We start from the raw sequence: 13,217 nt of genomic DNA, 5'->3' as shown, positions 1-13,217 counted from the left end.
AGCTTAGTGAGGCTCATGACAGCGCTGGCCACATGGAGTAGCCTTTTGTTGCCTTTAAACACTGTCACACCATCTATGACTGTCCCATTGGTCTGAAGTGTACTGGCAAACTAAGCATCCTGTAAGACAAGCTAAAATTTGCTTTTTGCCAATCAGTTGAAAGTCCTGCATCTCTTCATTGACGTACTTTCTCTAGGTATTGATAGGCAAAAGCACAAAGCATTTATTATGCATTCAATCATGTAGCTAAACAAAAAACTGAAGTCTCCTGAAGCTACTTAAACCAGCCGTTCCAAAACCTCCTGCCACCACTTTGTTCTGTTAGTACCATCAAAAACTTTCTCAACTATAAATGAAAGAATAAATGGTAGTGCTGCTCTCCAGATATTAGGCACTGCTCCATATCTTTGAACATTTGATTTTTTAGCTAATGACTGTGTCAAAAGCCTCAAAAAACCCTGAAATTAATTTGAAATTAAATGAAATTAACAGATCCAAGATTCAAGTCTGTTTTTGCAAAACTCTTGCCTTTTTTGTTTTTGTTTTTTTTTTTTGAGATGGAGTCTCACTCTATTGCCCAGGCTGGAGTGCAGTGGTGCAGTCTTGGTGTACTGCAACTTCTGCCTCCCTGGTTCAAGTTATTCTCCTGTCATCCTCCCAAGTAGCTGGGATTACAGGCTTGTGCCACCATGCTCAGCTAAATTTTGTATTTTTGGTAGAGATGGGGTTTCATCATGTTGGTCAGGCTGGTCTTGAACTCCTGACCTCAGGTGATCCATCTGCCTCAGCCTACCTAAGTGCTGGGATTACAGGCATGAGAAGCTCTTGCTCTTAACCACTATTTTATGTTGCCTCCTGTCTCATGGGCACAAGAAATATGTTTCCTGACTCCAGACCTTACTTCCCGACTGGAAAGCACTCTGAGGCCTGCCCCACTGTGGTTAGTGATGAATCTAGACAGTTTTCACAGACTCCTGAGGACTCTTAGTGGCCTGAATTTGCTGCTAAGCTCTTCCCTTTCCTTATGGGAGACACTAAGAGCTATTTATTAAGCCTCCATGTAAGCATTACGCTAGGCATGTTATAGGCACTCTCTCTTTTTAAACCACCAGAGGCTGTTTCCTCTCTGTGGGAGGCAGTTACAGATTTTAAAACACAGGCTTAGCAGTCAGATGGACCTGGAATCACCCCTTCTGCCACTTATTAGTCCTATGATGTTGGCCGAATGATTTAAACTTCTGTAAAGCCGTTTTTATCATTTCATAAGCAGTGGTTACAATAGTATCTACCTCAAAAGACTGTGAGAAATTCATGAGTAAATTACATGTAAAGCTCTTAGTTCAGTGCTTAACTTGCAGCAGGTGTTCTAGAAACATTAACTATTATTAACCTGTTAGCCATTTTCTTACAAAATATGATCATTTTGGTGGAGTTTTAATTATTGCTGTGCTAGACTGTGCTAGAAACATTTCTTTTTGTTTATATTTCCTGAATTTTGGGCAGATCCAGGAAACATGAATAATTGTCATCTTGATTTGAGCTCTCCATCTCCCCACCCCCACAAATAGGAAAAATATTTCAAGGTACCATAATAGACAAAACAGAAAAAAAATTGGGCTAGGTTAGGTATTTTATATAAATTACTAATTATAACTATACCCAAATTAATATTAATTAACTGATTGATATACACTCAGACAGGGGAGTCGAAATCAAGGGGTCTAATGATCCCACAATGCCAAGTATTGGCCAAGCTATATGTGAAGTGATGTGCTCATGTCTCAGCGCCAAATTTTAAGTGAAGTGTTTCTTGGCTAGAAAGCACTCAGAAGGTGTTGGGCAGGATCGGAATGAATGGGGAAACTCTATCATATCTAGTGTAGAAAAGAGAAGATTAAGACATTATATAATGACAACCTTCAAATATTTCAAAATCTTTTAGAAAGAAATGAGGAATAGACTTATTCTATATTTGCTCTGTAACACTATATAGCAATAATTTTTTCAAACAGTAGTTGGTCACCCAATTGTGGGTCATGAAATCAATTTAACAGGGTCCTGTCCAGCATTTTAAATAAATGAAATAGAATATAATAGGAAACACCAGATGCAGCCAAATAAGAGTAATTGCTATTCCATGAAATTCTGTTTAGTTATATTTATATTTGTATTTATATTTGTATTTGTGTTTGTGGGTCTAAACATAAAATATATCCTTATGTTGCATCATAATAATGATATGGGAGGAGGGCAGGGAAGTTCTGGGTAGAGATGGGCGAGGTCCCTGGCAAGGGCTCCATCCTCGGGCCTGTGCCCACAAACCTAAATGAGGATAAGCATTTCTGTTTTTGCACCCAAAAAGTTGCTTTTGGCCTGCCACGCCCCCTATCCTGTGCCCATAAAAACCCGAGACCCTAACAGGCACAGACACAAGCAGCTGGACGTCGAGAGGAGCAGAAGAGCACACCAAAAGACACCACCAGACACTGCAGGCCATCGACAGAGGAATTTGGTTGGGGGCAGTCTGAGGATAGTCTGGCTGCTGGGCAGCCTGACTCCAGGGGAAGGTCACTTTCCAACTCCATCCCCCTTCTGGCTTCCCATCCACCTCATTCAGAGCTACCTGCACTCAATAAAACCTTGCACCCATCCTCCAAGCCCAATTGTGGTCCAATTTTTCTGGTACACTAGGGCAAGAATCCAGGATACAGAAAGCCCTCTGTCCTTGCGATAAGGCAGAGGGTCTAACTGAGCTGATTAACACAAGCGGCCTGCAGACAGCAAAACTGAAAGAGTACACTGTAACACACACCCACTGGGGCTTCGGGTGCTGTAAACACTCAACCCTAGATGCCGCCCTGGGGCTGGAGCCCAAAAAAACGCTCCCCACAACCTGCCTGTCTGCATGCTCCCTCTAGGAGTTTGAGCAGCTGGGCACTGAAGAAGCGAGCCACGCCTCTGTCGCAGGCCCTGTGACGGGGGTATGGGAACTCCTCCCATTTCAGTAAAATAAATGTTTGAAAGCTCTAGAAGGCAAAACATGGACAACTAACTGTGTGTAAGAAACAGTAAGTCGGCCGGGCGCGGTGGCTCAAGCCTGCAATCCCAGCACTTTGGGAGGCTGAGACGGGTGGATCACGAGGTCAGGAGATCGAGACCATCCTGGCTAACACGGTGAAACCCCGTCTCTACTAAAAAAAATACAAAAACTAGCCGGGCGAGGTGGCGGGCGCCTGTAGTCCCAGCTACTCGGGAGGCTGAGGCAGGAGAATGGCGTAAACCCGGGAGGCGGAGCTTGCAGTGAGCTGAGATCCGGCCACTGAACTCCAGCCTGGGCGACAGAGCAAGACTCCGTCTCAAAAAAAAAAAAGAAACAGTAAGTCAGGTTTCCGTTCTCTATAAAGAAATCTTTATAATAATGATCACTGTGTAACAATAGACCAGGTTTTCTCAGGAAGCAGGAGCCCCTCCCCGATTCACACAACACCCCCTTAGAAGATGTTCTAGCAGAGGCTGAGTGATGATGCGTTGAGGAGGACCGCATTGGGTGTTCCCTCCAATGAGGACACTAAGATGCTCTGACTCTCCAAAATGGAGTCTATCAGACATGAGCTTCTGCTAAAAGAAAGAATGGAAGAAGATCAAAACCTTAACATTCAGAGCCCAGAAGCCAAATAACCAGTCCAGGAGTAGGCAGTCTTCTATGTTTATATATTGTGCACAGTGGAGCATCAAATCCCTGAAGTTGTTTAGGATTTCTACTGTAGGAAGGGTTAATTTCAAGCATCCATTTTCTAACTGAGGTGATAAAATAATATGCATAGCAGCAATCAAGTCTCATTGATGTGAGCACCTAAATGGAATCAAGTGGCAACTGAATACCTGGTGACATGGAACTGAGTCATCATTTATCACACCTACTAAGAGCAAGTGGAGTCAAGTGGCAACTGAATACCTGGTGACATGGAACTGAGTCACCATTTATTACACCTACTAAGGGCAAGCCAAAATCCAATGCAAAGGGCAGAGCATCCCCAGACACTGCTCCTACACCTAGGGCTGCCAGATGAAACACCATTTGGATCTGAATTGAAATTATGTGCTTATCTGAAGATAAACAACAAAATATTTTAGTATTATATGTCCAAAATATTGCAGTGGACATATTTATACTAAAAAAATTGTTCACTGTTTATCTGAAATTCAAATTTAACTGGGTCTCCTGTGTTTTATTTCCTAAGTCTGGCAAATACCAACCTACCTACACTAGGTTATATCCCTAAAATTACTTTAGAGGAGCCTTTAGTCTCTCATTTGATAAAGAGTGTGGAAAGTCAGCTATAAGAAGCTGAGAGTAGCAAAAAGCAATACTGATAAGGATGGAAAAAGGAGTGAAATGCAAGTGAGCATGGTGTAACAGCTTTGTCCCACTGAATAGTACAGAGCCAGATTTAAGGACTTTTTAAGAGTAAGAAAAACAGATACTGTGAGGCATGAGGGTGTGGACAGCATTTGAGGAAGGAGATAACAAAGTTACAGTCCCACTTTGCAGCGTGGGATACAATCTGAGTTTGTATGAGAGACAAGATTCAGCTTCATTCTTCTGCACTTTATTATTCAGCATTCGGTTGCAGGGACCCCAGAGGAAGAGCTCACAATGGCTGCCGCCAACTGCTCTGAGGCATACATGATGCCGTTCAGGTCACACTGTGATGGATGGATCTCATCCGGGAAGCCGGCCTGGCATCTCCTTGACCTCCATGACTGAGTCAGGTTCCTCTTCTCTGGGGTCCCATGTCTCCCTTGCAGTCACCATATAATAACAACAATAATTGCAATTGCTCACAGAGTGCCAAATATGTGCTAGGCATGCTACATGTATTATCTCATTTTACCCCTTCCAATAACCCTATGAAGTAGATATTTATTTTCCCATATCATAGATGAGGAAATTGAAGTCCACAGGGGTTAGATAACTTGCCCAAGGTCACGCAGCCAATAAGTGCTCGTTGGCCTGAAGGAGCTAGAACTCCACGTTGTAAATGTTTCTGTTAATAGATCTTTCTTCCCAATTAAGTTACCAGTTCTTTGAGGGAAGGACTATGTCTCACTCACCCTCGCATGGCTGAGCCTAGCTTTCAGTGTGTGGCAAGTTGTAGGCAGTGTTGTGAGTGGGTCATGCTAAGGTTTTGTAGTCAAACATACCTAGTTGCAAATTAGGGCTCTGCCAAGAATCTGTTATTGAGAATCAGGAGTTTGGGTTCTAGTGACTTGCTCTGGAATTGAAGATGGTGGTTAGGAATCCTAGCAATAGAGAAGAACAGGGCTGGGTTTAAGCCCTGGCCCTACCACTTACCAGGTGTGATTTGGCAACTTATTTAACTTGTCTTAGCTTCAGTTCTCCATCTGTAAGATGAGGGAAATAATAGTACCTGTCTTACAGGATTGTTTTAAGATGATTGACATAATGTTATAATCTAACACATGAAAAGCACTCAATAAATATTAGCTCTTTTTATTATAATACATTTAATAAAGTCATTTGTAATTTATTTCCTTTTTCCATCTTTTTTCAATGTCAGCAAGTGAATTAAGAAAGGAGAAACAAAATGGACTTCAGGGAAAGAAGCCGTAGTTGAGAGTGACAAGGCGAGGAGGGGAAGACAGGAAAAAAAAAAAAAAAAAAACCAGGAAAGCAGTAGAATGAGAGTAATATTTATTAGACGCTAGTCATTTTCAGGCACTGTTCTAAATGCTTTAAATGTGCTAACTCTTTTGATCCTAATCACCTGTCTACAAGATAGGAGGGGAACCAGTGGAGGGGGAGGCATCAGGTGTTCACCTGAAGTTAACCCCCACCACAGCCAGACAGTGACATACAACTGCCTGCCACACTCCTTAGTTCACAGCAAATATTCCGTCTGGAGTCCCCATTTGAATTTGAGGGAAAATGACTTTTAGAGCTAACAGGTAAATATTTGTATAAAAGGAGCCTAAAGTCTAACACTCTGGCTGACCAACCACAAGAGCAAAAATAATGGACATTTATTCATGGTCAACAGACTAAGTAAACAGCAAACCCTTGGGAGAGAGACTAAGGAGCCCTGGCAGGTTTACAGATCCCAGCAGTAGACTATCGTACCCCACCCCACCAGCCCCAAACCCTGTATTTCCCGCAGGATTCATTCCAGACCAGGTTTTGTACCCACAGGCCCCTTCTGTGTTTTCTTAAGAACCTAAAGTTTCCAAAAGCTATTTACTGTTAGACAGTAACCTGAAAGCAGTCTCAGTATCCACTCTTCCCAGTAATCTTTTAAAAAATCCCTGAGAAAAGATTAGTAAGTCTTACCACCAGGTGGTCAGTAACTTTGTCCACTCTAGATTTGGGGGTACAAAGGTCACAGGGGAGAGAATTAAGCAGAAATAAATGTTTATACATATTTGACATTAACATAACCACACATATGTGCCATGGGGATAAATGTTCATATGCAGCGGTCCTGTAAGGAGTGTATTTCAGCAGGCAGCAGACAGCAAGAGACAGCAAACCATCCCTGAACATGTTTCCCCCATTTTGCCAAGAAACATTCTTTTTTTATCCCTTTTTATAATCTGACCTGTTCCATGTTCTGGCAGAGAGCCCTAGGAAGGCAAGCACTGCCTTTTCTGTCCATATTCTAATCTAAGATGGAAAAAGGAAAGGGGAGCAAGAGGAGGCGAGTGGGGGCTGAGGAGGGTGCAACTGACTTAGGGAAACAGAGGCAGAGATGGAGGAGGGAAAGAAGAGAGTGAGAAAAGGAGAGAAACTGGAAAGGAGAAGGGGTGAGCAGGAGAGAGAAAGCAAACCATGAATTTTAAATTAATTTAATGTGTCCACACTGGGCAAAACTGATTTGAGGAGTGTGAGAGTAATAAAAAACAAACAGGATAAATTCCAGAATGATCATCCAGCAAGAACGTGCCCCAGAAACCATAATCATGGTATCCTTGAACAAATCACACTAGTAATTTATACACTCTTTAGACTCCCTTAGTGCTTAACAACTGATGAAATATCGTTTCTGGGGAGTCAGGCTTGTGTTTAATTTTCAGGAATGAATGACCCCAGTTCCATTTATTTCTAGTAGAAACATCTTTTTGGCAGGGAAAATGCCCTTCCCATTTTCCTGCGTGTGTGTGTGTGCGTGTTTGTGCGTGTGTGTGTGTGTGTGTGTGCTGTGTGAATGCATGTGAGCATGTGTATGTTTTATCCCATTACTCCAGATCTCTTTCCTTAATTTTTTTTTTTTTTTTGCCAAAGCAGATAACCATTTGTCTTCGAAATTTATTGTCATTCTCCCCCTTCCTACTCCACTTCTCTCTACCAACTAGAATACCCTGAAATAAAACTTACTTCCTGACCCCAACTAGAATACCCTGAAATAAAACTCACTTCCTGACCAATGCGTAATATCACTTTGCAAACCAATATTAGAGGAGTGGTGATCAATTTTACATCCAAGTTTGAGTCCACCTGCCCGAACCGTGCTTTTGTATTCTCCTTAGGCTTCTACTACCTGCCCCAAATTGTGCTGCTGCAAAGGTTTCGTTTCTTTTAGTATCAACACTATTGGGAAACCAGAGGAGATTTCGTGTCCCAGGGACTCTGTGCTGCAATACATAGGAATGAATGGACGGAAAGGGCAGAAAGGGCAAGAAATAAATGAAGGAAGCGAAGAAGAGTTTTTATGGTTGTTGTTTCAGATCAATATTCAGATAATACTGATCATTATCTGGTGGTCTAAAAAAATAAAATATATATATAGTTTTGAGTGCCTACCAGTCATTTTGTTCAAGAAATACATACTGAATGTCCATGTATTGTACTGCCTGTCCCTGTGCTGGATACTTTAACATATTTTATTCAGTTCCCAATACAATCTCCCTAGGAGGAGACCAACTTGTACATTCTCCTTCCCAGAAAACCGAAACTGGCTCTGGAGCCGGAGATTATATGTTGAATCTAATCTTTGCCTCTAGCCGAGTGACTCCGGGCAGATCCTTTAACCTCTCTGAGCCTCTGTTTCCTCCTTCAGAAAATGAAAATAATTCCATCTGCTTCACTGAGTTGTTCTGAGGATGAAATAAACTAATGTGCCCAACAAGATCAATCATGGAAAAGACTGAGTTACTCAGATTTGGGGAAGTGTAACAATGCTGAACTATTCTGTGATTGTTTTTTTGGAACAGGAGGCCAAACCACACCCCTGTGGTAGGGTGAGGCTTCCTGTGAAGGGAATTGAATTTTCCACTGTCAATCATCCTGAGAAAAAGTTAGCTCTCAGAAGCTGTGTTCAGGACTTGGGGAGAAGGATGGCAGGATACATAGGCTTCTAAGGGGTGGAGAGATCTAGGGTACATCCTGGGAGTGAGGTGGGGAGTAGGGACACCCCTGTCAGTTGGAGGCCGGCTCAGGGCTATGCACGCGTAGCCAGCCCAATCCCAAAACCTAGGATAGGTGTGGGCTTGTGTCGCAATCAGAAGGACCAGGGCCCACTCGGAATGTGCACAGGAGAGTACCATCCTCATCGCTGCAGCCAGGAGAGGGTAGGACCCTGGGAAACCAGTCAGGCTCTCAAGCAAGCGAAGGCCAAGCCTCCAAGTTCTGGTGTGAGCAGGCGCAGCAGCAGCAACGGCCAGTGGAGAAGAGCGGGCGTGGAGCAGTTATCATGGTGTTCACTGGCCTCAATATGGTGTTTCTGAATCCCATCTCCCCTGACAAGGCTAGAGCAGCCAGAACTGACTCTGTGCATGCAAATAAGCACCATCTAAGGATTTCTGGACATACAACTGGAGGGTAGCCTTTAAAAAGACTTCATTTCTTAGTAAGATGGGCAGGCAAATGCTTGGAAATTGTTATATTTGGGGGTACCATGACCCAAGCCAGTAAGCTGCGTACAATGGTTACATGTATGAAGTGCCTGACACAGTAGGTGAATTCAGCCTGGTTCCTTTCTCCTTATTCATCCCCATATAAATGGGAGGGAGGAAACTTTGCATGCAAGGTACATTTGTCTTAGAACAGATTTGTTCAAAAGTCTTGAATCTCGACCCATCCTCCTGAAACGGGGTAGGGAAGAGGAGGTAAGTGACAGTATTATTTAACTTATATGCCGAATCTTTCAGAAAGCTTTGACCATACTTGAAGGTATCAGAGCACTTGTCTAAGGACAGAAAGACATTTAATGGTACTACAATTGGGCATTTCTCATATAATGCATTTAATCCTCACCACCATGGGCTGCGGTCAGTACTATTATTATCCCCATTGTATCAGTCAGGGTCTTATCAGGAAATAGATGGTATATGCAAAAGGAGTGACTGAAGACAGTCTAATGAAGCAACTATTTTCAAAAGGGTTAAAGGAAAACAGCAAATGATGATGAGGCACCCTGGGGCTAGTCACCATGAGGAGCTGCTACCATTCCTATGATGGTTAGTTTTAGGTGTCAACTTGACTGAATTCAGGGATACCTAGAGAGATGATGATGCATTATTTCTGGGTGTGTCTGTGAGGGTGTTCCCAGAAGAGGCTGGCATTTGAGTAGGTAGACTGAGTGGGGAAGATCTGCCTTCAATGTGGATAGGCACCATCCAATTGGCTGGGGGCCTGGATGGAACCAAAAGGGCTGAAGAGAGGCAAATCCTTACTGTCTTTTCAAGAGCTGGGACACTCTTCTTCTGCCCTTGGACACCAGAACTCCAGGTTGTTTGGCTTTTGAACTCCAGTACTCGCACCAGAGGTTACCCAGGCTCTCAGGCCTTTGGCCTTGGACTGAGAGTTACATTATCACATTCCATGGTTCTGAGGATTTCAGACTTAGACTGAGCCTCACCAGGGCTTCCATGGTTCCCCAGCTTGCAGACAGCTTGTCACAGGACTTCTCGTCCTCCATAATCACAACAGCATATTCCCCTAATAAATTCCCTCTCACTCAACTATACCTATATATATATCCTATTGGTTCTGTCTCTCTAGAGAACCCTAACACAACCCATAAACTGGAAGGGGAAGTTATCAGAATCCAGCAAGACAGGATGCTATAAGAGTGGGCCATTCTATAGGATCTGCAGCCTTCAGTAGAATCACACAGCCATATTATCCCACAGCCTGATGGGAATGAAGTAGGTACACTGGGTTCTCTTTCTCACCATACTCCTGTATCCTGCCAGTGCCTCTTATTGGTCAAATCTGACAGGAATCCACGTGATGCATTCCAAAAGGTAAGTGTTTCAGGGCACAGAGAAGATTGATAAAGGATGGTAAGTGGGTCCGGAAAAGCATCAGAAAATAGTACATGATTTTAAAGTTCAGGAAAAGAAGATACAGATTAAGTAACTTGTCTATGGTCATAAAGCAAGTAAGAGGTGGAGCTAAAATTCACCACTCAGTACGGCTTGATACCCATGCTCTTAACCACTAAGATGTGCTTCCTATAACTTGTTAGGAAGTTTGCTTAGTCATACAGCACCTCTTTCTCCCTGTACCCTACCCAGCTATTCTCTGATAATAGATTCCATCCTATCCCCACACAATTTTCCCAGTTTTCTTGGAACTGTGGGTAGCCATGTGACTAAAGTTCAGGCCAATGGAATATAAGTGAACACCATTAGATGTGTGCAGCTTTCAGGTTGTGCCCACCACTTTCCTTCTCCCTTGTCTACGGACTAGAATGTGGATGTGATAGTAGAAGCTGAAACAGTCACCTTGAACTACTGCATGGAAATCACATTTGAGGATACAGTTTACCCTGAAGCCACAGATTAGCACCGGACTGCTCATGCTCTAAGTGAAAAAGAAGTAAGCTTACATATTGTGTAAGTAACTGTCATTTTGGCCTTTGTTATAGCAGCCCAACCTATATCCTAAATAATACCAAGACCAGGCACCCATATGGCCCTAATGAGGCTCAGTCATAATGATTTGAGCAATAAGAGAAATATGACTGGTAGAGTCAACTAGTGGTCACCAATGTGTGTGTTCTCCTCTTTTTCCTGGCATATAACTAGACTACATTTTCCACCCCACCCCATTCCATCTGGGTGAGGCTGTGGGACTAGTTCTTACCCTTGAAAAATGAGGGGAAGTGAGTATTTTGCCTCCAGGCTGAGGCAATCAAGGGTGAACATTCTTTGTTGCTCACCTGATTCACTTACCTGACAAATGGATACAAAGCATCAGTGAAAGAATCTGAGCCCCTAGAAGATGGCGAAGCCAGGAAATAGAAGCAGCCGAGGTCCTCAACGACACATGAAGCACAGCCCTCTGACAACTCCACACTGGACCACTGCACAAGCAAGAAATGCAGTCTTCCTTGTGTTAAGCCACTGACACTGGGGTTTAGTGTATCCTGACTAAGGCATAAACACCACGATTCAGAGCTGCAATCTCATCCCATATTTTTGGAGTACAAGGGGGTAAGAGGAGACTGGGAAATATTTAAGTTACTATTTTAAAGAAGTTATACAAATGTCATCATTTGTCCTAATAAGATCCAGCATACATCCTGCCTGAATGAGGAAGGCCAGAATAGCACAAGAAAACATTTTCTCCTTGCATACTGGCCCTCAGGGCAGTTAGCCCTGGTGGCTCCCAAGAATGCTGTTCTCATGACACACTCCTCTCCTGGCACTCATAGGCCAGTTCACCAGGTCTGAGCAGAGACAGCAGCAATTGAGCTTGAGGCATGCCAGAGGGTCAAGCAATCCCAAAGGGCAACAAATTATGAAAGGTTAAGAAAACAAGGAACCAGTTTGCTTGTGGGTGGTGAGAGTGAGCTCCCCCACCTCTTTTTTCTAATGTCCAGATTTTCTAAAATAAGCAGATATTACTTTTATACTAGAAAACTTAAGTTTAAAAATTGGACTTTTAATTTTGTTTTTGTTTTTGTTTTTGTTTTTGTTTTTTGAGACGGAGTCTCGCTCTGTCGCCCAGGCTGGAGTGCAGTGGCGCGATCTCGGCTCACTGCAAGCTCCGCCTCCTGGGTTTCTCCTGCCTCAGCCTCCTGAGTAGCTGGGACTACAGGCGCCCGCCACCGCGCCCGGCTAATTTTTTGTATTTTTAGTAGAGACGGGGTTTCACCGTGGTCTTGATCTCCTGACCTTGTGATCCGCCCGCCTCGGCCTCCCAAAGTGCTGGGATTACAGGCGTGAGCCACCGCGCCCGGCAAAAATTGGACTTTTAAAACTTCAATTTTTAAGAAAGATTAAAAAATAAGCTGGATAAGCCCCCGGAATAAACACAGGAGATATAGGTCACAGGAGAAAGGATCCAGTCCTCAAGGCACTGTTACAACAAGCAGAAAGGCCAGTCTTAGAGATATACAACTGAAAAGATAAAGTGTCTCAGCGGTGACACCCTCCCTCCGTCATTCAACAAATATTTACTGAAGATTAACTTGCGCTGGGCACTGTGCTGGCTGCTAGATTGACAGAGAAGAATAAGGTGGCCACAGTGTAGCGCAGTTGTTCACAATCTTAGCAGCATATTGAAATCACTTGAGATGTGATTAAAACCAAGCAAACAAAAAACACAATAACATTGATGCTTAGGTCCACATCCCAGAGATTCAGATGTAATCATTCAGGATTGGGAACTGGTCTCAGGACTTCTAAAAGCTCCTCCTGATTCTAATGTGCAGCCAAAATTGAAAACCATCAGGAGGACCTGACACATGGGATTAGTGTTGATGGCTGGATAGGAGTAAGCCAGGGGAGAATGGGAGAAGGGGGAGGAGAAGCATGCAGGTGGGGGAAACCAAGCCGAATATAGAGGGTCCCACCATAGTTCCATAAAACTAGAATGTCATAGTGGGTGTGAGTGATGCAGGTTATGGTGTTCCTCCTATGTCAAACCAAATATCTATCCTCCAGGTAGAAGACAGTCAGTCAAGGCTATTCACAGGGCAGACATGGTCACATCTGGGTTCATCCCAACTCTCCACACATTCTTTCTAACCCTCTCAGATTGGCCGTAACTTCTAGCTATGGATGGAACTACAGAAAGGCTATGGAAAGGTGTGGGCTTTGCCTCCTCAGAAAATGGTACCACCATCTCAAGAAAGAAAGCATATTTCTTCACACTCCATCATGGCCACTTTCAATACAGCATTCATCCAGAGATACACCCCTTTCTCTACTGCCTTTTAAAAAATCCCCTTTTTGGTGTCTTAATTTTA

General features: G+C 43.4%; 1 protein-coding gene across 6 annotated transcripts in view; it reads right to left on the bottom strand.

Annotated features, from left to right (window-relative positions):
- AMOTL1 (angiomotin like 1) overlaps positions 1–13,217 on the bottom strand; it is a 172,765-nt gene that overhangs the window by 119,361 nt on the left and 40,187 nt on the right. Inside the window, exon 2 of one of the 6 annotated variants that reach the window (XM_050758893.1) lies at positions 11,197–11,327. The exons of the other annotated variants lie outside the window; for them this stretch is intronic. Coding sequence (XP_050614850.1) covers positions 11,197–11,218 — 22 coding nt within the window. The 5' untranslated portion in view covers positions 11,219–11,327. The remainder of the gene's footprint in view (positions 1–11,196; positions 11,328–13,217) is intronic. 6 annotated transcript variants of the gene reach the window in all.

Source organism: Macaca thibetana, chromosome 14, assembly GCF_024542745.1.
Source record: "Macaca thibetana thibetana isolate TM-01 chromosome 14, ASM2454274v1, whole genome shotgun sequence".
Classification (NCBI taxonomy): domain Eukaryota; kingdom Metazoa; phylum Chordata; class Mammalia; order Primates; family Cercopithecidae; genus Macaca; species Macaca thibetana.
The sequence above is the reverse complement of the archived record's forward strand: the minus strand, read 5'-3'. Positions and strand labels throughout refer to the sequence as shown.